This window comes from Balaenoptera ricei, chromosome 20 (genome assembly GCF_028023285.1).
Source record: "Balaenoptera ricei isolate mBalRic1 chromosome 20, mBalRic1.hap2, whole genome shotgun sequence".
Taxonomy (NCBI): domain Eukaryota; kingdom Metazoa; phylum Chordata; class Mammalia; order Artiodactyla; family Balaenopteridae; genus Balaenoptera; species Balaenoptera ricei.
The window spans coordinates 52,844,411-52,869,025 of record NC_082658.1 but is presented as its reverse complement, the minus strand read 5'-3'; the positions used below and the strand labels follow the sequence as shown (position 1 = coordinate 52,869,025).

General features: G+C 54.0%; 2 protein-coding genes across 5 annotated transcripts in view; one reads left to right on the top strand and one right to left on the bottom strand.

The window, feature by feature from the left end:
• SLC13A5 (solute carrier family 13 member 5) lies at positions 1-23,404 on the bottom strand. 4 transcript variants are annotated; one of them, XM_059907541.1, is made up of 12 exons: positions 23,278-23,404; positions 17,956-18,084; positions 17,536-17,672; positions 15,058-15,245; positions 13,901-14,066; positions 12,287-12,409; positions 8,839-9,054; positions 7,897-7,997; positions 6,722-6,840; positions 4,638-4,799; positions 1,465-1,602; positions 1-306 (listed from the first exon to the last, which is right to left on the bottom strand). In XM_059907541.1, exons 1-12 carry the CDS (start codon positions 23,377-23,379, stop codon positions 181-183), a joined length of 1,707 nt encoding a protein of 568 aa, XP_059763524.1. In that variant the 5' UTR covers positions 23,380-23,404; the 3' UTR covers positions 1-180. The 4 variants fall into 4 exon arrangements, with proteins under 4 accessions (XP_059763524.1, XP_059763525.1, XP_059763527.1 ...); XM_059907542.1 differs by having other exon boundaries at positions 15,058-15,194; positions 23,278-23,379; XM_059907544.1 differs by lacking the exon at positions 1,465-1,602 and having other exon boundaries at positions 23,278-23,379.
• C20H17orf100 (chromosome 20 C17orf100 homolog) overlaps positions 1-24,615 on the top strand; it is a 64,186-nt gene that overhangs the window by 27,495 nt on the left and 12,076 nt on the right. The window lies entirely within an intron of this gene.

Genomic DNA, 24,615 nt, shown 5'->3' with positions numbered 1-24,615 from the left:
GCTGAGACCCCAGGCGTGGAGGAAGAGGTGGACCGTTGGCTGGGTCTCCGTGGAGTGTGGGCATCGTGGGGTCACCTTGGGGCATGAACCCCAAAGCTCTGCTACAAGTTGTACTGGAAGGTTCGGGTGTCCTCAGGAGGGCAGGGGCCTTGGGTGTGGTCTTGCGGCTCTTCCTAAGTCTCAATGTGCTGTCACATTAGCCCAGTCAGGGAAACTGTCCAAGTCAAATATGACCCGTCCCCAGGTGTTGACGGCCAAAAATACACAGGTGATTCCAATGACGTTCATTATTAGTCCTGTTTTCATCTGGAAAAAAACAGGGTCAGAGTCAGCACCCTCGGGTCTGCCAGGCTGTCAGAACAAAGGTGAACGGGCCTTGGGAACCAGCACTCTGGGAGAAGGGAACAAAGGCTGTTTGCTGGGCCTCCCGTCCCCAGGCCAGGCCCTGTGCTCTCCCCACCCCCCAGGCAGAGCAACTTCGTGTCCAGTAAGAATCACCACTGCTAAGGCAGCCTGGGAAACAGGCAGCACGGGTGGGCTCTTCAGGCCCATTGGGACGTTTGGAAAACTGGGCCTCAGGGAGGCGAGGGAGTTGCTGGAGGGGCCCGGGTCTGACCCCAGCGCCTTCACCGCCCCACAGGCACGTGCTGGCCTTTCTAGGGCCTGCTCTGCGTTCTCTGGGTGCTCACTAACCATTGCTTTCAAACCCTGTGGCAGAATTTTCACCGGGGATTGGAATTGAGTTTGCAGTTCCTGGTTTCTGGGACCCACCCTCTGTGTGAGAATGCTCCATGGAGTCCCAGAGATACCCAGCCGGGGCTCTGAGCTAACTACCACCCGCTTGGGCCGAGGGAGGGACCCGCTCTCCTGGCCTCCCCTGTTTGCCCACTTGCCTCTCCCCATTCCGGAGCTGCAGAGCTGCCCTCCTCCCGCCGGAGGCTGGGATAAAGCCAAAGCAGAACCGAAGAGTTCCTCCTTTGGCAGCATTTGTTTCCAAGGCAGCATCTGCTCCCAGGCAGTGGTGTCTCTCCCCCTGCCTGCTTCCATGTCTGTAGACACCTCTGTCAATCTCTTTGGCTGTCATTAACATTTCCCCTCATCTCAGCCGTGCCCCTCCTGACTGTCCTCACGGGTTCTTACTAGATTGTGAAGTCCATCTCGTCCATGTGGGACTCCCACCCTCACCCCTTCCCAGTGCTCAGTGAGGGCTCCCCTGGCGGCTGCTCGGGCACTTCCAGGTGGGAGACTCTGTAACCCGCCTCTCAGCTTTGGGGGACAGAGCAGTCTATGAAACAAGAGATCATGTCAAAAAAGAAGGAAAAAGCTGCATGTAAATGCAAATAATGAGCTAGGTCTGGACATTTGGTCCCAAACTGTTTGACACCACAGGTCATTAACAAATGGGGCATCCCTCATGACAAAAGCATCATAGGTGATAGGAGTGAATAAAAGCGGCTGCGTTACCATGTCGGAAACCTTGAGGTGTCCATAGGAAAACACGATGGCATTAGGTGGGGTGGCCACGGGCAACATGAAGGCAAAGGATGAAGTCAGGGTACAGGGGATCATGACGTACAGCGGGTTGAGGCCAATGGAACGTGACTGGGGAAAAACACAGCACTACAACGTCACAGATGCAGAAAACAGAAGCTCCTGGGGGCCATCACTCTGAAAAGCTTTTCCCTAATGTACTGTGTACATTCCCACCTCTGTGCCTCTGTCCTGCTGGCCCCTCTACCCTTTGCCACATCTGGATGATAACTCTGCTGGACCCTGAAGGCTAAACTTACCGGGAAGCCTTTCTGAACCCCCTCAATTCACTCAACATCTACTTCTTGGGCACCTACTATGTGCCAGAGACCATGCTGGGCACTCCTGCAGCCCATGTGTGCACATGTCTGTCTGTCCTGACACAGAGCCTAGAGGGCAGGGACCACATCTCTCACCTGTGTGTGTGCCTCTGTATGTATGTGTTTTTATACACATTTGGGATCATTTTGTGTATGGAATTTGGTATCCATCTGTTTAAAGCTTAAAATTCAGCCACATCTAGCACAGAGTAGACAGATGCTCATAAATATCTGTTGAATGAATGAATGATATAATAATTTGTAATGTCTGTCAATATCAAAATTAATAATCTATCATGCAGATCTACTTGCACATGAGAGCAGACACATATGCAGAGATGTTCAGTGCAATATTGTAACAGCAAAACACACAGGAAACAGACTCAATGGCCATCAATAGCAGGACGGTCAAATAAAATACATATATACAAACAATGGAATAGTTTGCAGCTGAAAAGAAGAATTGAGTAGGTTTTATGTGCTAACAATGGAAGGATCTCCAAGATATATGATTAGATTTAATAAGGTGCAGAACAGGACCACGGAATAATGCCATTTGTTTAAAAGGAGAGTGTGTGTGTCTGTGTGTGCATGTGTAATACGTCCAGAAAGATACCTAAGGAATTAATAACAGGAATTGTCTTTAGGGAGGAAGCTAGAGTGTAAGGGTCTGTATACTCTTTGGTATTATTAGACGTTTTCTGGCTATGTGTATGTATCACATTTTCAGCTTTGAAAAATTATGTGTTCCCATTTTATGAAATACCCTTCAGGACTGATTTTTTTTTTTAATGGCTTGATAGTATTACATTGTATGAATATATGATAACTTATTTCATCAGTCCCCTGCTATTATGGAAGTATTTTTATAACAAATAATTCTTTGATGTGCATCTTTATAATATAAGCTTGTAGGCATCTCTGATGATTTTCCTAAGACAGATTCCTGGACATAAAATTCCCAGAGTCCGGTGTAATCTCTTAGCAGTTGGGTTTTTTTAAATCCTTGTCGTTTTATTTTCACAAACCTTGTATTTTAAACCTTTCTATGCACAAAATATAAATATGTACATAATATTTTTTTACCAGTGGCCTCCAATTTTCTTTATTTTCACCACTATCAGGAAAGTATTTTAGCATATACTTTTAATATAGGGGTTTTTATTATAACATATATACATGTATCACTGTATTGATATATTCTAAACCATAGGAAAAAATAAATATTTTTTTATTGGAAAAAAAAATAAATTCGCAGAGTCAAAGGGTATGAGCGGGTTTCAGGTTATGGTTCCCGTGGGTAAACAGGTCTCTGAAAAGGCTGCGCCAGTTGCACTCCCTCTAGGAGTAACTGAGAGGAACCAGTCTGCTTCCTGGTTTCCCCATGGTGTGTGCACCCCATGTGCCTCTGTGACCCAGCTGGGGGTCACCACCTTCCCCTTGCCTGCAGGTGGGTGCTGAGGCAGGAGCGTGAGGTCTGTGTGGAATCTAACTCGGGGCTTCGGATTCTAGAAAAGCTTGTTTTCGAAGGGCCTGGCCACCCACTCAGGTGAAGACCCCCATTTGACTAGCGTCTGGAGGTGACAAAGCCAGGCCTCTGCTAGGGAAGGAGTCCTCACTACGGCACGACCAGCATCAGAAGACGCTCCTCGGCATCTTTTCGCCCTGGGCAGCCTGCTTAGGGGAAGGGGAGATGGGCCACCTTGCTCTTTCTAACACTTCCATCTTCACTTGGAATAAAAGGAGAAAATCACTTGGGTTTGCTTTTTATACACATGGACACCCTGGCAACTGAATGAAAAGTTACCAACTTCAATCCTGTGTTGAGGCCTTTGTAAGTCTGTCCTCCCAACTCCAGAATGACAGCCTCAGCCTCTCCCCGGCTCGTTTTGCATCTACAGAGGGTTTTCATAGCCCTCATCCTACTTGACCCTCAGCACAAGAGTAGGGGAAAGAACTTGAGTGACGGGTTTGAGGATCCCACAACTTGAACTCAGGTCTTCTGACTCCGAACTTAGGGCTTTTTCTGTACCACCTTGAGGTTGGTACTGCCAAGTGATGAGTGACAAAAGGAAATGCAAGAGAAGGTCACAGTCGAGCTTCCTATAAGCTCTGCTTTCTTCTCAGTCCCAATTCAAAAATATGCTTGCCCACGGAACACAGCCCTTTAGCCTGGCACTCAGCATCCCCACCCACCACCACCCACAGCCTCTCTGGGCTCAGTGCCCACTGATCCCCAGTCCCTGAGCTTGCCAAGCAAGGCTTCTGGGAGTTTTCAGTCATGCTCCCATTTCCTTTATGTGGGCTACTCCATCTTCCCGGAACGTCCTCTCCCCTCCCACCATTCCCAGGCTCCATTTCCCCCAAGATCTCTTCCTGGCGGGTTCCAGCCAATGGTGTCCCCCTGTCCTGCAGGCCTCCTGCTCACCTGTGCTACATTCTGAGAGACCCTCTATCATTCCCCCATGGCATCCTTGGTGTAAGCCCTGTCTCCCCAGCTTGAGAAATAATCGATTACATTCATAAATAAATTTAGGGCACCTGGTTGTTGCTTAGCACTTTTGGTCAGCGTGGAGGATACAAAGAAGAACCAGCGAAGCATTGAGCGCAGGCCCAGGGCCATCAAGGGCACACAAGTCTGTGTTAAGAGCAGGGCTCAGGACCCAGGTCTCCAGAGCCTGGCCAGGCTTGGGCCCCTGATGTCACTGTCTCTCTAGGGACCCAGGATATGGTCAGCTTCCTATGAAATGATGACTAAGGGTCATCACCCCCAGCAGGGTTACTTACCATGGAGGCAAAGATGGGCAGGAACAGGGTGGTGGTAGCCACGTTGCTTGTGCATTCAGTGAGCACAGCAATGAGTGTGGACAAGATCAAGGTGATGGCTGCCGGGGACACGGCATGCAAGGGCTCCATCTGCTTCCCCATCCATTCTGACAGCCCCGAGGCCTGGGAAATACAGGGAGGGCAGTCACCACAGGGCTCCTGGCTCACAGTTCCTCTGGAGCCTGGAGGGACCTTCATCTGTCTCCAGAGGGCTCAGCCCATCCTTCACTTCCGATTCTCTCTCTCTGCATACGTACCATAGGTGATCTAATCCGTACCCACAATTTCAGTCTCCATCCTCACTCTGCTATCTCCTAAATCCTCGTTTCCAGCCCAGCTGGTCTGCTGTCTGGATTTCCACACAGATATCCCATGAGCGTGTCAGACCCAACATGCCCCAACCTGAATTCATCTTCTGCTCCCCCTGGGCTCCCCAGCCCAGTGACTAGGCTCACCTAGTGTCCAACCTAGAAGGCTAGGGGGTCATCCTGGGGTCTCTGTCCCCCTTATTTCTTATGCCCAGTCACCATGACACCCAAAACATCTCATGTCCATCATCTCCTCTCTGTCTCCCACAGTTCTTAAAGCTCAGGAGAGTGATTTGAGTCAGAAATTGGGAATTTAGATTTGGGGCTTTAGGCTAAGAATAGATTGTCCAGGGAGAGAATGAAACGTGAACAAAGAAGAAGCCAAGGACAGAACCTTCAGGAACACTCATATTTAAGGGAGAACAGAGGAAAAGTCAACCAAGGAGGCAGGGCAGGAATAGTCAGAGTTAGAAGTAGACAGGAGAAAATGATGTCTTGGGGACCAAAGGAGGAAGGAGTTTCAAAAAGGAGACAGTGGACCATGGAGTCCAGTGTTCTGAGCCTGTGTTAGATGAAGGCTATGGAGCATCTACTGGGTCTCCCCCAACCCCTGTCCGGCCTAGGCCTCCACTTCAGACATCCAAGAGATTTTTCCCAAGTGCAGATCTGACCAAGTTACTCTCTGGCCTCAAGCCTTTAGTAGCTGCCCACCACCTTCAGAATAAAGTCCACACTCCCTATCTTGACCCTCAGTGAAGTGGCTTCTGTGAGCCTCACCAGCCTTATCGTCTGCTGTTCCTCAGCTGGATACAACACGCTGATTTCTGTACTCATGTGTCACTTCTTTCTGAAATGCTCTTCCAAACATGTCCCCCTCTCTAGGCTGTGAAATCCTCAAGAACAGGGACCATATATCAATCTCTGTAATTCGTGTGCCTGACCTAACACAGACATAATAGGAAGGTTTGATGACGAATGAATGAGTGAATGAGAGATGGATGGAGAGGTGACTAAATGGATGGATCTGTTCATCAAAATAATAGTTATGTACCCACTATGTGCTAGGCTCCGTCCTAGATGCTGAGGAAACAGCAATAATAAGATAGACCAAGTCTATCTATTACGTTCTATTCCTGGATAGATGGATGAACGGATGGACAGAGGAACGCAGCACCAAGCATCCCTCCCTCTGGCTCATTTCTTCCCTATCAGGGAAGGGGGGAGGTAAGAAAGTTGCATTTTTGGGTGTTTTCCCCCAAAAGCTCTTCCTCTCCTCCTATGTCGCTACATACCTAGCTAGAGAAAAAAAATTTTTAATGGCAACCATATCAACAAAGTTCATCAGGAAGAAGAACCAAGGGTAATGGTGAAAATATTCACAAGGACTTGAAAGAAAGATCTGCCTAGAATAAATCAAAGCAGAGATTATTATTACCAAACCCCACAGGAGACCTCCCATCATCCCCCATCTCTTTTGGCTAACCAGGGTCACTCATTTACTCATTTCTGAAATCACTCAGCGAGTACTTTCTCTATTCCAGGCACTATTCATGGTGCAGGGTACCTAGATGACAAGGCAGAGGCCCCGTCTTCAAGAAATGAACAGTTACATGGAGAAGACAGACACAGAAACACACAGGCACAGGCCTGGGGTGCCGAGGAGGAGGGGTGCAGCAGTTCTCAGCTGCCCTCTTGGTGAAGGAAGGGGCCCTAGGCAGCCCACAGTGGAGAAGTTACCTCGCATCCTTTAGCCAGAGCAAAGCCACCCCCCAGGAGCAGCACGATGCCCCAGGGTACTTTCTCCTGGGCCACCTTCCAATTCAGCAGCGGAGGCGGATAAAATGGTGTTTTCCTTTCTGAGAAGAGATGATAAAAACACACACATACGTTGGGAATTCCCTGGCAGTCCAGTGGTTAGGACTCCGTGCTTTCACTGCTGAGGGCCCAGGTTCAATCCCTGGTTGGGGAACTAAGATCCCACAAGCCATGTAGCGTGGCCAGGAAAAAAAAAACAAAACAACCCATACATAACCCAGAGCAGCATTAGCAAGCGAAAGAGGTAAAAGAGATCTAATGCAGGGGAATAAAAGCCTGCAAGGACAATGAGTGCCGTCTCATATCTGTAAATTAGCTAAAATTTACGGTGATCACTACAACACCCACTGCTGGTAAAGACATGATATGGTAAAGCTATTATACACTCCTGTTAGTGTTATAAATTGGTGCAGTCTTTTTGAAAAGCAATTTACCAATACATTTTAAAAGCCTTTAAGACATATATACTCTTTTACCCAAGCTGCAATCACTGCTAGAAATTTATCCGAAAGAAGAAACACCCTCAAAGAAAAAGCTATATTCACGAAAACATTAATTTATAATAATGAAGAATTCAAAACAGCCAGAATGCTCCGTGACAGGGGAATGGTTACAGCCCCCGATACAATATAATGCCGTTATTAGAGAAAATAAATTTGAAGACTGTGGCAATAGCAGGAAATGTTTCTAGCATAACCACAAGCGAAAACATGAAGACAAAAACCAGTAAAGAAACAGGATTGAAATTATGTATGTTTTGATTATAGCCATATAATATATATGCATATTAACAAAGACTGGGAGGGAGAGAGAAACCCCCAAAATACTGATGGCATTATGGGAAATGTGAAATCTCTTTCTGTTCCTGTTGTAAAATAAATAAGATTTCAAATGTTTAAAAAGCAAAAGAGGAGATTCTGCACTAAACAATATACAGAGAAGGCTTGGAAAATACGCTGTGCCCAGACTTTGTAATCTAGCCAGTCCTTTTCAACAGGGTGAGATGTTCTCCCTCCCAAGCCCAGGGAACACCATGGAGATCCTTTGCTGCCGGGGCCCCAACCCTGATGAATGGGAGGCCAGGACAGGAGCCTTACCTTCCTCAGTCTGGCTGCAGAAGTTGAACTTGGGCTTCTGCGAAGGCACAATGAATAGCAAGATGGCCACAAAGATGGCCACTGTGGCATCAGAGGCATACCTGGGTAGGGAAGAGCACATGGGATGAGCCCATCTTGGCTGCACTGACAGTCATGCAACAAGCCTGCACTGTGTCTGAATGCTCCCACGTGAGGAGATGGGCTCGTCGGAGTAAGAAAACTGGAACCCCAAAGGCGAAGATCGGGAGGGATGAGGTAGACTGAATCCCGGCTGGAAACCAAGACTCCCATGTTCTCGGCCTAGCTCTGCCACCAACTCTGAGTGACTCTGAGGGGCTCACTTCCGTCTCTGTCTGTGTTGCTCCATAGGTGAGCTTCATGAGCTCTCCTCAACCAGATTCTCCGGGATTCTGGGTTCACCAGGGTGACCACAAGGACTTTGGGGCTACCCCAAGCAGACCTTCAAAATGGAGTAAGCAGTAACAGGCAGCAATCTCCCTGTGCACATCTTCTGCCCTTTCTAGGATATGCATGTTTCTCAACCTTTCTTCTATTCTGACCACATAACATCTTAGCCAGGAGAGAAACTTCATATCCCCCCTTTTGCCAAGTCTCTATCTAAAGAAGCTTCTGGACCCCAGGATGTGTGTCTTCAGAGGGACTCGCCCGGATCTGAAGAAACATGAGAAAGGAAAGATGGCAGAACAGAGACTTGGAAGCCAGAGCACTGAGAGCCCCAGTCCTAGCCCAGCCGGCCTCTCTCTGTCACGGCCTGGCTACCCTGCCAGCCTGCTGGGGCAAGGGGGCCCCACGACCCCATCTGTGAGCGCGTCAGGAAGGCTGGCGAGACAAGAGTGAGCCCGGAAACCAACCGAGTGCTCCGGAACCGGACGGCAGAGGAGGAGGAGGGCCATGGGGGGTGCTGTGGGAGGAACCACTTACTTTGTCTTGCCCTCCACCCAGGCGATTGACAGCCAGCCGGGCATGAAGCCGGGGTCCCGGGAGAACCACAGGCCGACCAGCAGGAAGAAGCAGAGAAGGACGTTGACCTCAGCGAAGGAGAGGGGCCCCAGCTTCCTGTACTCCGCCCACAGCACCTCGCGGGCAGCCTTCTCCTCACTGTTCTTCTCCAGCCCGCAGCCCCAGGACTCTTTAATACTAGAGAATGCAAAGACAGGAGGACGGCGGGGAGTGTTGGTTGACTCAGGGCTGGTTGAGTGGAAGCGTGGACACTGGGCAGCAGAACATGATAGAAAGCCACACAGGGCTGCCTGTCCCCCGGGGGGCCTTGAGCAAGTCCCTTCCCACTCCCCATTTCTGTCATCTGCCTACCCTACCTCACAGGACATAGTGGGGCAAAGTCTCTGTTTTATGGACCCAGCATATGCCCCCGGGGTGACCCCAGAAGAAGCCTGAGATGGCCCAGGTGGGGTGTCAGGGACAGTGGAGGTTGGCAGAGAGGATGCAGGAGGGTGGGAGGCTGAGCAAAACGGAGCAGGGGATGGACAGGAGCATAGGAAGCAGAAAGAAGCAGAACCGAGGCCACTGCTGGCACGGGGGTCCTGGCAGGTGCCAGTCGCCTAGAGACCGGTGGCTGCCGACATCTGGGGGTGGCCGTGAGAAATCTGGAACCGGCTCAAGGTGGGGCCGAGGCTCCTTCACATGCTCCGTCTTCCTCCTCCCACTGCGGCCTGGAGCTGCCTTCGATGGCGCCAGGATGCCAGTCCCCATCAGCAGGTGGCTCAAGAGGACACAAGGAACAAGGACAGGTCCCAGCAGACTGGGTCAGGCAGGAGCAGGGTGGGTACTTGCATTGCAAGGAGCTGACACGTAGGATTAAGGACGCAGAAGACTCGGGGGCTCGTAGTAGCTGTGGCGAAGGCAGGAGGGAAGCCAGCCAGGTCCTGCTCTTGGATGTGCTCCCTAGGAACCAGTGCCCATTGGCCAACACGCCTGCCCAGGGCACCCTGCAGGACTTCCCTGGAGAGTGTTGGCAGGAGGGGGCAGGAAGGAGGAGGGATCTCGGAGGAGTTACAGGGGGTACCTAGCCTTGGGGAGGGGCTGACTGGGGCCACTGGCACACAGGATGCCAACCCCGAGGGATCCACTGAGGATTCCAGTCACACGTTCCAGCCCCCGTCAGCCTGAAGGTGGGGGGCAAGGCCAAGAGGATTATCCCTAGAGAGGCTTCCCTTGTGGGAGTCCTTCCTGGGACCCTAAAACAGACTTCCTAGGAGCACAGGGGTTAATGGAATACGTGCTGAGGTGCCAAATGCTGAAGCCAGGGCTGGACGGGAACCACCCTTGAGAGGGTGAGGGCCATGCAGGGTGTGGGGCACGGCCTAGAGCAGGGACTCAAGGAGGTTGGGACACCGCTTCCTGTGGTGCTCAGGGGTTAGGAAAGGAAGTGGCAGTGATGGGGACTCGGGTCTGCACAGCCTGCCAAGATCTCCGTTCTGGACAAGGGGCAAGGACATTTGTCCTCAGGGTCACCCGCCAGGGACACCCTCCAGACCATCCAGCATGGGGATGGCTCTGCTGGCGTGGGAGCTGGCCTCTCTGTCCTCGCCCCCTTGGCATGAGAGAGTCTGTGTTCCACCCACTACCGATCTGCTGCCACCTGTCGTTCTCCAGACTCTGGGGCTGGACCAGAGGCTTCAGGCTTCCAGGATAAGGGGTGACTTTGGTAGCTGCCCAGCCCATGTCTGATGCTGGAGACACATCCCGACACCACACTGGCCGCAGACTCTGGGGGCTGCATCATACATGCAGGTGTCCAGTGCTGGCCCCCTGCAGTGGTGCCCCCAGGCCTTCAGGTCCCTCTTACACTAAGTGGTTTCACATTCATCTTTGGGTTAATCCGTCTGGTGACCGCTGGGCTGGCACGAGATGCAGGCAAATGGATCCAGCTTTCCTGTGGGGGCCCCGGGAGCTGGGTGGGTGCATGATGAACTGGGTCAATGCGCTGCAGGAGAGGCGAAGGGACCCCGAGCCCCGTGGCAGGGGTCCAGAAGAACCGTCATCCCTAACTCAGGGCTTAGCCTGGTGAGGAAAGTTGGGTGTAAGCCAGCAGGAATATCCCAAGAGTCCTGGGTGGTCTTGGGAGGGTCTGTGACCCCCTTGGCTGGATGTGGCCTAGGAAGCTGCCCATAAACTCAGGAAGATACAGTTTTTCTGAATTAGGCTGGAGGGAATGACCCTGACATTGCTCTCCACGACCAACCGGATGAGGGATTCAAACTATGCAGCCGAGCACCCGTAGGAGCAGCTTCCCTTTCACATGGGGGCCCGGACACCAGGCAGGGTGGGGTGCGCGACGAATGCCTACAGCTACCATTAAGTCGTCATTATGGCTGCTTTGATTATGGACAGAGATTTTTTTTAACGGCAGTTTTCAAAACAGTTCCTCCTTCAGAAGAAAACTTCACCAAAGTGCCCCTTTTTCCCATTAACTCACAGGTCTTCGTGGGCGCTTTACCTTTCAGCTCTGAGATCTCTTGGCCACATAGGCCTCTGTTTTTTGTTGGGCTCGAGCGCCATGTGAACTAAGGCACAGAGCACATGGCTCACAGCTAGGTACTTTACACTCCAGTGTGAGAGGGTCACCTTCACGCCACAGATAAGTTTGTGCCTTTAAAAATGACAACAACCTTTTGAGGTATTTGTCAGCCACACATCATGGTTTCTGTCCAAAGTCTGGTTGCTGTCAAGGTTGACTCTGGGTCAGCTGTGTGCTGGGAACTGGAAGGTAAACTTTGCAGAAGCTGTGCGCTGCTGGGAACATTGTAAGCATTCAGTAAATCTGGGTTTGGACTGATGTGGATGTTATCAGGAGGTCTGCTGTGACCTGGCCTGACGGGCACTGGCAGCCAAGTGGAAGTCTGTCCAGCAGTGTTGACGGGCACCAAGAACAAAGCTTCTTGTTAATTGCTTTGACAACGGTACACCTGCCCTTTCTCCCTGGGCTGGGAGCTGGGCCGGGTGTAGCGGTCAGAGAGGACTTACCGCAGGCCACAGAGGAGCTCAGGTCGGGGGAGGGATGGCACTGGAGCATGACTACAGGTGCCAAGGGGCAGGGCGTGGTGTGCCCAGGGAAGCCCGGAGCAGCGAGCAGGCAATCCGTCAGAATCGGAATGGGGGTGGGGGCAGTTGGGAAAGGTGTCGCTGAGGAAGGAGCATTTGAACTGGCCTTGAGGACTGAGGAGGTTGGAAGGTAGGAAGGCAGGGAGTGGCATGCCAGGAAGAGGGAACAGCACGTGCAAAGGCACGGTGAGCGCAGGGGTAGCGGGAACGGAGAAATGGTCCGGGCCAGACCGGAGGAACTCTCTAGACTCCCCTGCTGAGCCGAGGCGTGGTTAGATCCCCTATTCCATAAGCATCTCAAACTTACTTGAATCTCATGTAAATAAACCGGAGCCACAGCCAGGAGAGCAGCAGCATGATCAGCATATTAGGGAAGGCAAATCCAAACCAAGAGGCGAAGTTCACGACGTCTTTGCTGTCAGGAAACAATCTGAAGGGAAACATACGGGTCCACATCTCTACCAGACACTGAGCTGCGGAGAGCGGGCGGGCCAGACCCTGCGGGCGGAGGCTGAGCGGCAGCCGGGCCCCGAGAGGTGGTCTGGAGCGGGGGCCTCCCCCTCCTGAAGTCCAGCCACCCACACCCATCACTCAGCATTACCCCAGTCAAGCAGGGGCCCCAGAACATGGCCGCGCACAAGACAAGCCTGAGGAGCGACCAACTGACCCTCCTGGAGGTCCACACCCCGCTGAGAAGCTCATGAAAGGCATGGCCCTTCAGGCCAGAAAAATACACCTTTGTACACACATAATTTGGCCAACAGCTCCAGGGGGTCCACAGATGCCTCAGAACCTCACCCCGCGGGCTTCTGCAAGGGAAGGCCCCCCACTAGGAAATCAAATCTCAAAAGCTTCCCAGGGTGGGACCAGAAGATGTTTCCTGGGGGCTGGAGGAGGGTCAGTTCCGCCCCCAGCCCCAGGCACTGCTCCCTTTAGCCCAAGGGTGTCAGACTAGCCACAGAGCTTTTCCCATTCAGCCCAGAGGAATTTCAGGGAGAACCATAAGGCTATCATTACAGAAAACACTTGCAGGAGCAAAACAGTCTGCTTGTTCGACCTCAAGTGTCTGCAGGCCTGCCCTTCCCACCTCCCAGCTGCCCTCCCCACCCCTGTCCAGGGTGTTTGTCTGCACAGGACGGGCACCGCCATACTTCTGTTCCTTCCCTCTGTGCCCACTGCAATTTGTACTTATCTTCATTAACACATTTACACAACCCGCCAGACCTCTCTGGGTGTCTGCTACCCTCAGCTGCCTCTCACTTCTGTGACCCAAGCCCCACCCAGCACAAGGCCAAGAACAGAACTGGGTCCTCAAAGCCTGGGTCCCTTTGTGGCCAAGGCTGGAAAGTTCTAAACCACCCCATGGTCCACCTGGAGCCTCACAGGGGCACACGTCCCCCTCAAGGGCAATTAGAGGGGCCATAGTGAAAGAGCCAGTGAGGAACCAGGTGACCTAACCTCTAACCTTTCCGGGTGTCATAGGACCATCGCCATTAACAACCGAGGTCGTGAGCCAGCTTTGAGGGAAGCATCTTTAGGGGCATCTATTTTCTGTAAGTTTTAACCAAGGAACCTGCTTCTCGGATTACACTGTCAATTCCCATGACCAGCTCCGCGTTCAATCCACGTTCCCTGTCTGAGCGAGAATCCTGAGCCCAGGAAAGAAAGGCAGGACTTGTCCTGAGCAGAAAGCAACCCGGTCTGTGGACATCAGCTCCTATGCTGTGGGGTCCTGAGCATGTGCAGGGAGGTTGGGCCACAGAGGCTGATGGCGGCCCATCCTCTCACCCCAGCCAGGCGGCCCCCACCCCCATCCCGGCTCCAGGGCCCAGCTGAAGAGGAGGAAGAGGTGGGTGGGCCCCTCCAGCCCCATTCCCCCCCCCCCCACTATTGTCCCCAAAAGGCATGGCCAGCGACTCACTCTTGCATCTGGCCCAGGAGCACCACGTTGGGTCCCGTGCCGGTCAGGGTGGCAGTGCCTCCGATGCTGGCTGCGTAGCACACGCACAGGGTCATGGCCTTGCATATGTTCTTCCTGTCGACCTCCCGCTGCCTCATGGAGGGACCTTCAAAATGCGCTTGGCTCCCTGTGGTGGGCACACTGCCGTGGGCACACTGGGGACCACCTGCCCAGCCCCAGCTCCTGACCCTGCCGCTGACCTGAGGACCCAGGCGTGCCAGCTCTGCCGGCTCCCTGCCCAGGTTCTCTCTCCCCCACCTCCAGCCCAGTGCTCTTATCCGGCCCCACGTGCCCCCCCAGCTACGTCCCTCGGCAAGGCCCAGGCTCCTCAGTGCTCCGAGCAAAGTCAGCAACTTCAGACACACTCCTTTCTCTCCTGCCTCCTTGCTCTTGCTCAAGCTGTTCCCTTCATCTGGAGGGAGGGGTCCACATCCATCTCAGATGTCCTCTCCTCCTAGCAAGGTCTCTCCCTTTTCTGCGCTCCCTCAGAGTCTGGCTAATGGCAACCCGTGGCCTCCCCCAAGTCGGATGAACTAACCGAGGGGCCTCTTGACTCCATCCCACCGGGCTCCACAATATGAGTGTGTCTGCTTCATCTCTGCTGGCCCAGGGTCTGGCAATCAGGCTATCAGCACAGGCCCTGAGTGGCCCCACGCTGGGCCCTGGGGATGGGGTAGCGAACAAGACAGAGAAAAACACAGGCACTGTCTGACTCGCCTGAGCTCGGTGCCTAGCGGGGAAGCAAAGGTGGGATGACCAACCCCAGTACCTGCGGGAACAGTGTGGAGGGATTTGGCCTGTTCAGAGGAGGCCTCCCTGAGGATGAGTAGGGGTAGAAGGGATTGAGGGGCATCCAGTAGGTGCTCAAAAGATACCCAAATGAATGATCAAATCAACACGTATTCATTTCTGTGATGGCGGGTACGGAGGGCAGGAACTTGCTATAAGCTCTACTTAAGGATCTAACTTTTATGCACTAATCACATTCCTAAAACTTAGGAAAACAGCGTCTTCTAAGTATTTCTCTATGTGCCTGCTAAAAGGAGGGCTCCAGGAAGCAGGGAGGTGGCTAAAGCTGTTGGCAACAGAGGGGAAGGCCGCCCTGGCCAGGGGCTCACCTGGCAGCTCGCCGGCCTTGCCCTTGTCTGTCAGCTCCAGAGCCCCGAGGCTGGCCTCGGTGGCTGCGCTCGTGGCCTCCATCTGCCGCAGCACGGCCTCCACAAGGGGCACCATCATGGCCGTGGCGGCCGTGTTGCTGATCCACATGGAGAGGAAGGCCGTGACGCCCATGAAGCCCAGCATCAGCCTGCAGAGGAGGGGCGGGAGGAAAGCCGAGGATCCCCCACCCCCACCTCTCACAGCCCTAGGGAGCAGCTGGGGGCTAGGTGCCCCCTGCAGGGATGCCCGGGGTCAGGGCCAAGGTGCTGAGGCCAGTTCAAGGTTGGGTGTCCAGGAAGGGATTGCAGTTTTAGTGCCTCCCTCCCTCCCTTCCTCTGCCTCTCTCCCGCAAACATTACTGACATCTACTCTGCTGGCTACCGGGTCACCAGGCGGCCTCAGCCTCAGTCGTGGTTCTAAGGCGCTCACCGTCTAGCAAGGGAAGCACCAGCATCCAGTTTGTGCGGACCCAATGTGGAGAGTTGGCCCTAATATGACTTAGGGGTGCGCTGGAGCAGCCCTATGTGCAGGCAGACCAAACTTCCCACTTCTATCTAGAAGATTCCCACCCACCCTGACCCCACTTCTCCCCTCATGAGTTCAGAAAGGCTGCATGGAGTCAGCCTTCAGGGGTAGGATGAGCCGGGGAGGGCCCTGGGGAAGTGGGACCTCCTTCATGGCTGATCCCCTGCCCCACCTCCCTCCATTCACACTCTTTGCCGCCCTCCACTCTGCAGTGGACCGGATCCCCAAACAGTATTCAGAAAACGTTCCCTTTCCGTATAACACCCCACCTTCCACCTCTGTGCCACCTGTGTCATCTGCCTAGAAAACTCTTCACGGTCTCTCAAAGCCTTCAGGCAGCATCCCTTCTCTGTCACCTCCTTCCCAGTGCACACCAGGTAGGGCTGACCACACCCTCCTCAGTCTTCTCTAGGACACTTCTCGCTGGCTGGATTTGAAACTGTTTCCATGTCTGCTCTCTCCTTAGAACATGAGCAGGGAAGGTCTGATTCTTCTCCATGGGTCCCGCACACCTGGCACAAGGCCAGGAGCAGAGGAGCTTGGGAGGGGCGGTTGGCTAAATGGAGCTCAACCTCTTGGTCCCCATGCCCCTCTGCAGTCAGGCTTCTCCCCAGGGCCACTAATTTATTTGCCTGAAGAAGGGTCTCGGGGCTGCACTGCACCGGGCTTTAGCTGGTATCCGTGCAGTAGACCTCATGGACCCATAAGTACAAAGGCTGGCATCCAGGCTAGGATGAGGGTCAGAATTTACATGAATGAGGCTTCAACATGATGCTCCAAGGCACCAAGGGAGCCTCGACATACAGGTCGCCCCCAGCACAGGCAGTGCCCTGGGCAGCCGGAAGCCAGGCTCGGAGGAGGAGCCAGGGGGCAGGAAGGAGCAGAGACGCGTGTGTGAACGTCCTGGATCTGGGAGCGAAAGCGCTCCAGCACACTCCAGAATGAGGCCCACCCGCTGATGGAGAAAAGCCAACCACTCAAAGGATCCTAAAAGCAGGAATTCTGAGGCCTCACATTTCTAGAAAATGCAATGGCTTTTGATTTGACCCTGTAAACCAATCACTGGAGGGGCTCGGGTAACAGGTCAGAGAGTCACAAAGCCCTCACTCAAGGGAGCTGAGGCACCAAGGGTGCTTGGGCGGGCCAGGGTCTCTGTGTGCTCAGAGCCCAGCATGGTCCTTGACATGAGGACATAGCAGGAGGGATTTACTGTGAAGTAACCAACCTGCCTTCCCAGGGCTGGGCTGGGTCACGCCATCATTTAGGGAGCACGTTGCCTCAAAAAAAAGGTGCATGCTGAGTTCCCAATTAGACGGGGCAAGGCCCCATCAGATAGGCCCGGTCCAATCCCCATGTGACGTCAGCAAACCATTTAACTCCTCTCTGCCTCAGAACAGAACGTGGGTGATGGGAATAATCCCCAACCCTCAGAGGTGCGGTGAGAGTCAGATGAGGTGGTAAATAAGCCCCCGGTATCATGCCCGGGGCCCTGCGGGCGCTCAGTACACCCAGGTGATTCTGCTGTATCAACTCCACGGCTTGGTCGGAATGACCTGTGACTGGCAGGGGAGATCTTGGAGAGGGGTGAGACGACTGAGTAATGGGGGGAAGGTGGGGTAAGCAGCAGCTTTGCAGAGGGAACAGATGTGCCAGCTTTGGAGGGATGACCTTTCCGCTTCCCCCCGAGCTGGGTAGTTGAGCCATCTCTTTCCTGCTTTCCCCACAAAGCCCCTAGGGGTATCAGGCATGGCTTGATCTGGCCTCCACCCACCCAGGGGTCTGCCTGGCTGCCAAGCCCAGGTAAGGCCATGGCCAGTCCTTGCCTGTGGGTGATCTGGCCTGTGCCACACACCCCTCCCTGGCCCTGGGGCCTACTGCAGGGCCCTGCGGTAAGAGAGAGAAGGGGTAATTACTGGGCAGGCTTGGCCCCCACCCAGAGGAGCGTGCGCAGGGCGATCCTCTTATGCAGGTTCCAGTGCTCCACAGCCACAGCCACGATGAGGCCGCCCAGGAACAGCATGTTGGTGTCCTTCATGTACTGGACGCACACCTGCAGGACGGCATGGAGGCCCCATCAGGCCTGCCCCCTGACCACACGCTGCTTGGGCTCAGGGTCACCCAAGTCCCCAGAGATAGGCGAGCAGAGCAGATGCTGACTTCAGGGCAGCTTGGAATGGGGGTGGAGGGTCAAGGGTATGTCTCTATGCCAGACAGAGCCCACAAACAGGGCATTATCTGGTCCCCCGGGTCCTAGGCAGCTCAGGGAAGGGCTCGGGAGAAGGAGCCACTGGGAGAGAAGCAGGAAGCCGCCCGGATGCTCTGGGACTGCTCACCTGTTTGGAGTCCAGAATCTTGAAGAGTGGGAAAAACAAGGCAGGCATGAGGGCAGTGACAGCCAGAGGGATGACTTCTGTGCACCAGTAAATCGCCATGAGGATGATGACGTAGGCACACCTGACAAACTGAAGAGACGGCACTGAGACCTGGCGAGCTGCTGCCGCCCCGCTCCCCACCCCAGAACACTCGGGACAGCAGGGCATGGACTGCCAAAACAGGGTGGCATGTCAGTGGGAACCCCTGCTTCCCTGCCCCCGTCAGCACAGCCTTCCAGGGTCAGGACAGTGAGGCGGGCACAGGACCCGTCATCAAGAGACTCCTGCCCCCTGCCCCCCAGCTGTGCGGTCCTGGGCAGGTCTCTCACCTCTCCAAGCCTTGCATCCTCACGTCTTCACAGGGAAGAAGAGGGGGGAAAGGAGGAGGAGGAGGAGGAGGAGGAAGAAGGAAGAGGAAGAAGAGAAAAAAAAAGAAAATACTGTTTTTGATGACCCGCTCTAAAAATTAAATCATTTTACAAAGTAAGTGCAATTCTTAGGAAAGGCTCCCCAAAGCACATCCTCAAACTCCTGGTATCTGTGTATCTAATTTCCTTCCCAAAAGGCTGCTCCAACTTTCTCGGCTCCCAGAAACGTGTGTTGTAAACCAGCTCATTCAGACAATGGCCAGCACTGAGTATTTTCAGGGTTGTTGTTTATTATAATTGAGAAGATGGTCTTGGTGTCTATTAGCCTCTCTAGTTACAAGGGTCTCAAGCTTTACTGTTCGTATTTAATCTTGTGTGAACTGCCTGTTCACACCCTTTAGCTACTTAGCCACTGGGATCTTGGCTTTGGAGTGAGACAGACCTAGGTTTGGTTCAAGCGCTCGCAGCCCTGGCCCCTTACTCACTGTAGGACTTTAATTCTCCGTCTCATCGCCTAATAAAATAGGGATAATAATGCCCACCTCCCTGGGTTGTTTTTTGTTTCATCAGCATTTTTACTATAATCATTATTAACCACCCAGGCTCTGCCTCTCCCTCATTCCAGCCCCCTCCACTTTAATCAGCCTCCAAAACCTATAGCTTCTACCCCAAAATCTTCCTCTTTCCCTTCTTCCTTCACCCTGTGGCCCTGCCTTTGCTCAGGCCACATCTTCTGCCTGCATCACTGCCGCTATCTTTTTTTTTTTTGCTGTTCTATTCGCTGTAGTTTTTTTTTTTGTAATTGAAGTATAGTTGATTTACAATATTCTGTTAATTTCAGGTGTACAGCACAGCTATTTTCTAATACGATCTTTCTACTTGCATCACTCCACACTGCTGCTCCCTCTTTCTCTTTTTACAAACCGGATCATATCACTCCCTTGTTTAAAAGCCTTCCTTTGCCTTCAGGACAAAAGCCAAATGCCTGAGCATGTCCTGGGAGACCCTCTGTGATGGAGCAGGCCCTGCAGGGCCCTCCAGCCACATCTCCCATGCCCACTCCCACCCCGAGCTCCTGCGACCCCAGGGCACTGGTGGGAACTGAGGCAGATGCTCCGCCTCCCACGGCTGCTCTCACACATGACACCGTTCCTTTGGCCTGGAGTGAGTGCTGGGGGCTCAGTTCACTGCTGCCCCTAGTCTGGGTCTGTGTCCTTCCTCTATGCACGCCCCCACCCGCAGCAATTAGCACACTGGGTTGGCATTATATTTCACCCACCATTGAACACTGAACAGTGGAGTGAGCAGTGGAGGGCAGAATCCGGGTCACTCTGCATCCAGCACAGGCCTGAAACCCAGGGGACACTGCAAATGCCGATTAGAGAAACGGACCAGCACAGCATGGGCTGTGACAACACTGCTGGGGAAACGTACCTGCACACAATCACTGTTTATCACCACCCGAGATAACACATATTATACGCATGGAACGTCACACAAAGGCTGAGACATTCTTTGTCTGGACCGTGTTATCAGTGATAAAAATAAATCTTTCTTCGGCAGCCCATGAGAACCCCAGGACACCTCCCTTCTGTCTAATGCAGGGTTTCTCAGCCTCGGCACTACTGACATTTTGGGTTGGATGGTTCTGTGTTGGGGGCGGCAGGGGCCTGTCTTCTGCATGGTAGGATGTTTGGCAGTATCTCTGGCCTCCACCCTGCTAGATGCCAGTGGCACTCTCTCCAGTTGTGACAACAAAAAAAGTCTCCAAACTTTGTCAGATGTCCCTTTGTTGGGAAGGAGGGGAGAATCAATGCTGGTTGAAGCCTCTGGGCCCAAGGCAGGATAGCAACGTGGTTAGAAGACCAGGCTTTGACACCGGGCAGGCCTGATCAATGTCCGCTGTCTGCCATTGTGTGGCCTTCAGTTACACCTTCTCTGGGCCTTGGTGTCAAGGGAGAGAGAGGTAGGAATGGTCCGCTGCAGGGGGGGCAATAAGACGGTGTGCTGTAGAGAATTTTAAAACGGTAATACTGTCTAAAACTCAGTCTCCCTCTTCTTATCATCATGTGAGAACAATTCCCAACGATGTCTTTGATAAAATACTCCTCCCACTCCCAACCCTGGCCCCTCCCCCTGCTTGTTTCATGTCCTCACCTGTAAATCGAGGATTTAAAAGTACCCATTCTTAACATATGGCACACAGAAAGTGATTTTTTTATTATCTGAACTTAGAAGCGGCAGGTGACACGTGTAACCAGTTTTCCCGGGACAGTTCCTAGAGGCGCCAGAAGTAACCAACAGAAAAGACACAGGCTAACTGCCCTCTCACCTCCATGCTCCTATCAGGAGGCCCAGGAGGTGCCCCATCCCTGAATAATACCAGTCAGCAAACTTGACCCTCCCTCGTCTAGAATGCTCCCAGAGTGTTGTGGAGAGAGCAGAATAGGACAGGCGACCTTAGAGAAGCCTGAGGAGGGGTTGGTCACCGTGCAGAATGAGACGGATTCTGCCTGCAGGTGGGAGCCCAGTTCCTGGTCAGCTCGGAGCCTTCCCTGCCGCTGAGAATGTGGCCGGAGGAGCACTTCAAGCTGAGCTCACAGTGGACAGTGGGACTTAAAAGTCCACACCCAGCACCGTGGAGAGCACATAGTGGGGCTCAAAAAATACGTTAAGTGCACAACTGAAGAAAACCATGGCTCATTATTTACCTAATTATTAACAAATAAGGGCGTCCATGACATAGTGCTTAATGGAAAAAATGTAGCTAAGAGAACATACTGTGTGTGTGTCTTATGGGATTTGAAAGTCTTTTCATTTTTACTTTATACTTCACAGACTTTAAACATAAGAATTTTCACATAACTTTAATAACACAATGAATATATTTTTTTATTTAATAAAAAGCTATTTTTTTTAAAGAAAGAACCCAGAGAACAGGCAGAAAAGTGGAGCAGAGATAAAGACAGGAAGGAAGCAAGGTGCAGGAGATGAGTAAAAGAAGAAAGGCTGCAGGAGAGGGGCCCGGGCACTGGCAGAGGGTGACATGCCCTGGGAGTCGCCACCCCACTTGGACGGGGCCGCCCAGGCTGCCAACTTCTCGCCAGCTTCCCCGCTGCGCTGCCCCCTGCCCTAGGTTTCCTTGCAAACTTTGTGGCCGTGGGTGGGGACGGGGAGCTCTTCAGTGGTGACCAAAACAGAAGCACACAGGGAGAAAACAAGCAGACAGGGTTCTGGCTCCCAGTCACCTGCACCACCGGGAGAGAAAGCACATGAAGTCAGCCCCTGGAATGACTTTTACTGATACCTCCTCTTCCCTCGCCTGATCCTCACTCCCGGGGCAGGTTAATGACATGCATACACAGCCTGAGTTGGGGGTCCCAGCTCAGGGCCACCTGTGTGTCGGGGGATGGGATGGGCAGGGGTGGGGGTGGGGTCTCGGTCATACTCTTCCGGAGCAGGAAGGTCAGCAAAGCTACCATAATTAGTCCAGGGAACATCACTCCCCACCAGCAGAACTAAAATCACAGCTCTCCTGCCTGGCTCCCTCCCAAATCTTTTTCTACAGAGGAAATATGGCCGATCACAGTTGGTGTGGAAACTAAAGAACCCCTCTAGTTGGATCTGCTGTCCTTGGCCCATCCAGGGTCTGTGTTCAGCCCACCCAAGGGCTCCTCCCAGCTTCCCCCTCCCCCATCCTAGGAACCAGCATAATCCCTTTTGGCACCTAAAGCCATAAAATGTCAACAACCAAACCACCTTGCCCCATCATACAGATGAGAACACCAAGGCCCAGAGAACGCAGGGGCTTGGCTAAAATCACAAGGATGGGTGAAAGGTGGAAGTCCGGTTCTCTCAAAGATTGGCTTCCCGATACCCCAGTACAACCTCATTCCTCTAGGACTGCCCTCAGAACATCCCCTAAAGAGCCCCTCTGTTTCCCAAACCTGCTTGGGCTGGGGGGAGCTGAGGTTTCCTGTCTGGGCTGAGAGTGAAAGGTGGAAAGAGGGAATGAGGAAGGAGCAGCCAGCAGCCACAAAAGCCTTCAAAGGGCTCGGGTCTCTGCCAAACAGGCCTCGCACTGCCCAGCAGGGCCTGGGCCAGGGCTCCCCGCACCGCCCCCACCCTGTGGCCAAGGCCATTCATTCTCCGCTTCCCTCCTGGGAGCACCAGGAGGCCAGGGCTTGGGACACAGCTTCCCCGAGACCCTGCGTCGTGCCACCCAAGGCGTGAGCTCTGGGACTGTGTCCCGCCTCCTGCCGCCGCCACAGCGGGCAGTGAGCAAAAGCAGGCCGACCTGAGCTGCCTTTCAGCTGGGAGCAGGCTTCTGACTCAGCTGTGGCTGCCCAGGTTTCAGAGCTGGAAAGAAATGTGGATCACAGACAGGGAAACCGAGGCTCAAAGGAGGGCCAGAGAGGGACAAAGATGGCACTCAGGGTTCACTTAGGTGATGATCTTTTCGTGTAGGTCCCCGACTGGCCTCGGAAGCCACCTACAGCTGGGAAGTCCCCATTCCCCAAGGGAAGAGACAGGAGAAAGAAGGGAAAGACAAGCCCCCAGGCTCCCTCTTGGTACAGGTGGCATTTGGGGGGCCTGGGGACCGGGTTATGCACTCTGGGGAGATTCTGGGCCTATAGAGGGGCTGTGTGGCCAAGATCGGTGCTAACTTCTGGGTTTCTGTGCTTGCCAAAACAGTTCTTGCGCCCTGGGATCTGTGAACCCCAAGATCCATGGCTGTCAGAATTCTTTGCAGGGCACCTCCCATAGCACCCGGAGCTCCTGAGCGTCCGTGCCCCAGGGGAGCCGTGCCCGCCCCCGGGAATCCGTGCGCTCCACCTAATGCTCCCGGGTTCGGTGCCCGCTGCTGGGCACCAGGCGCCCAGAATCCAAGGGGCTGCCCAGAGACGCAACTGACCTTGGCGGGCATCAGAATGATGAGTGGCAGCAGCAGAATCGGGGTGACGAACAAGATCACGAAGGACTTGAACTTGGAGACATAGCTCAGTGCGGAGGCCATCGCGGAGAGGGAGCCTGGCGGTAGAGGCGAGAGAGGGGCAGCTTGTAGCTTCACGGGCTTAAGAAGGGGCCGCAGTCCAGGGGGTTGGAGGGGGCGGCGGCAACTCCGCCTCCCATGGTGGGGCCTCCCCGCGGCCCCGGGGCGGGGCCAATCCCGCGGGGTCGGTGGGACAAGCCTGCCCCCAACTCTGCCTGCGGGCGGAGGCGGGCGGCGCCCACGGACTGCAGCGCTTCGGGCGGGCCCTCCAGGAGTGGTCTGGGCCCTGGCACCTCCTGGCTCTCCGAGGCTTTCCTGCAGTGCCCTAGACAGGCGCGCCCGCGGACGGCCAAGCGGGAGTGATCGGTCATTCAGTCTGCGGGCTTAGGCGTGCGGCGCCCCCTCTGCATCCGCACCTGCCCTTCCTGGGCCCTGCCGGGGTCCCCGGTGAAAGTCCCTAGCGGTTTCTGAGTCTTTCGGATCCATCTCCCCAACCTCTCCCTCCTCTTCACCTGGTTACTCCTGTTCCTCCCACTCCCATCCCGGAGGGGTCTCCCGCAGCGACCCACCGCGCGCCCAGCGCCGTCGGCTCCGCGGGCCTCCCCGCCCCCCCCGTCCCCCCCCAACCCCGTCCCCCTCAGCTCCCCTGCAGTGTCCGCGCTGCTCTGGGCACAGGACTCGTCCCCAGCGCGCCCTCTCCCACCCAGCGCATCCCGGGCACTCTCCAGCGATCGCGGAGGAGGTGAGGCCACCGTCCTCCGCAGCCCGGGGTGCTTTCGCCCTCCAGCGGACACTGGCGCAGCCCGCCGACGTCCTGCTGTCACTGCGTGCGCGGAAGGCGGACTGAGCCCGCCTGACAGCGGCAGCTACTGCCCTTCTACAGGGGAAACGAGGGTCCAGAGAGGAAGGGACTTAACCAAGGCTGCCCTGAGAGGGTCGTTCATTCACTCGGCCCGCCTCCTGCGGACAAGTACTGAGTACCTATTCTGTGCTAAGCCCAGACACCACCACCCCTATCTATCACTTTCTTTTTTCCTCCCTTCTCCTCTGCCTGCCGGGCTTCTCATTCTGCAGCTTTCTTTGGGGGAGGCCTACCCCTGTTTGTGGTTTAACCACAGCCTGTTCCTTAGTTATTAGTATCCTCTGTCTTCAACCCAGCCCTGGTGCCAGAGTCCCAGATTCTCCATATTTCCAACTTTTTCCAGCCTGGATGTGCCTCAGGCCCTACAACTCAACACATCCTAAATCAAGTTCACGAGT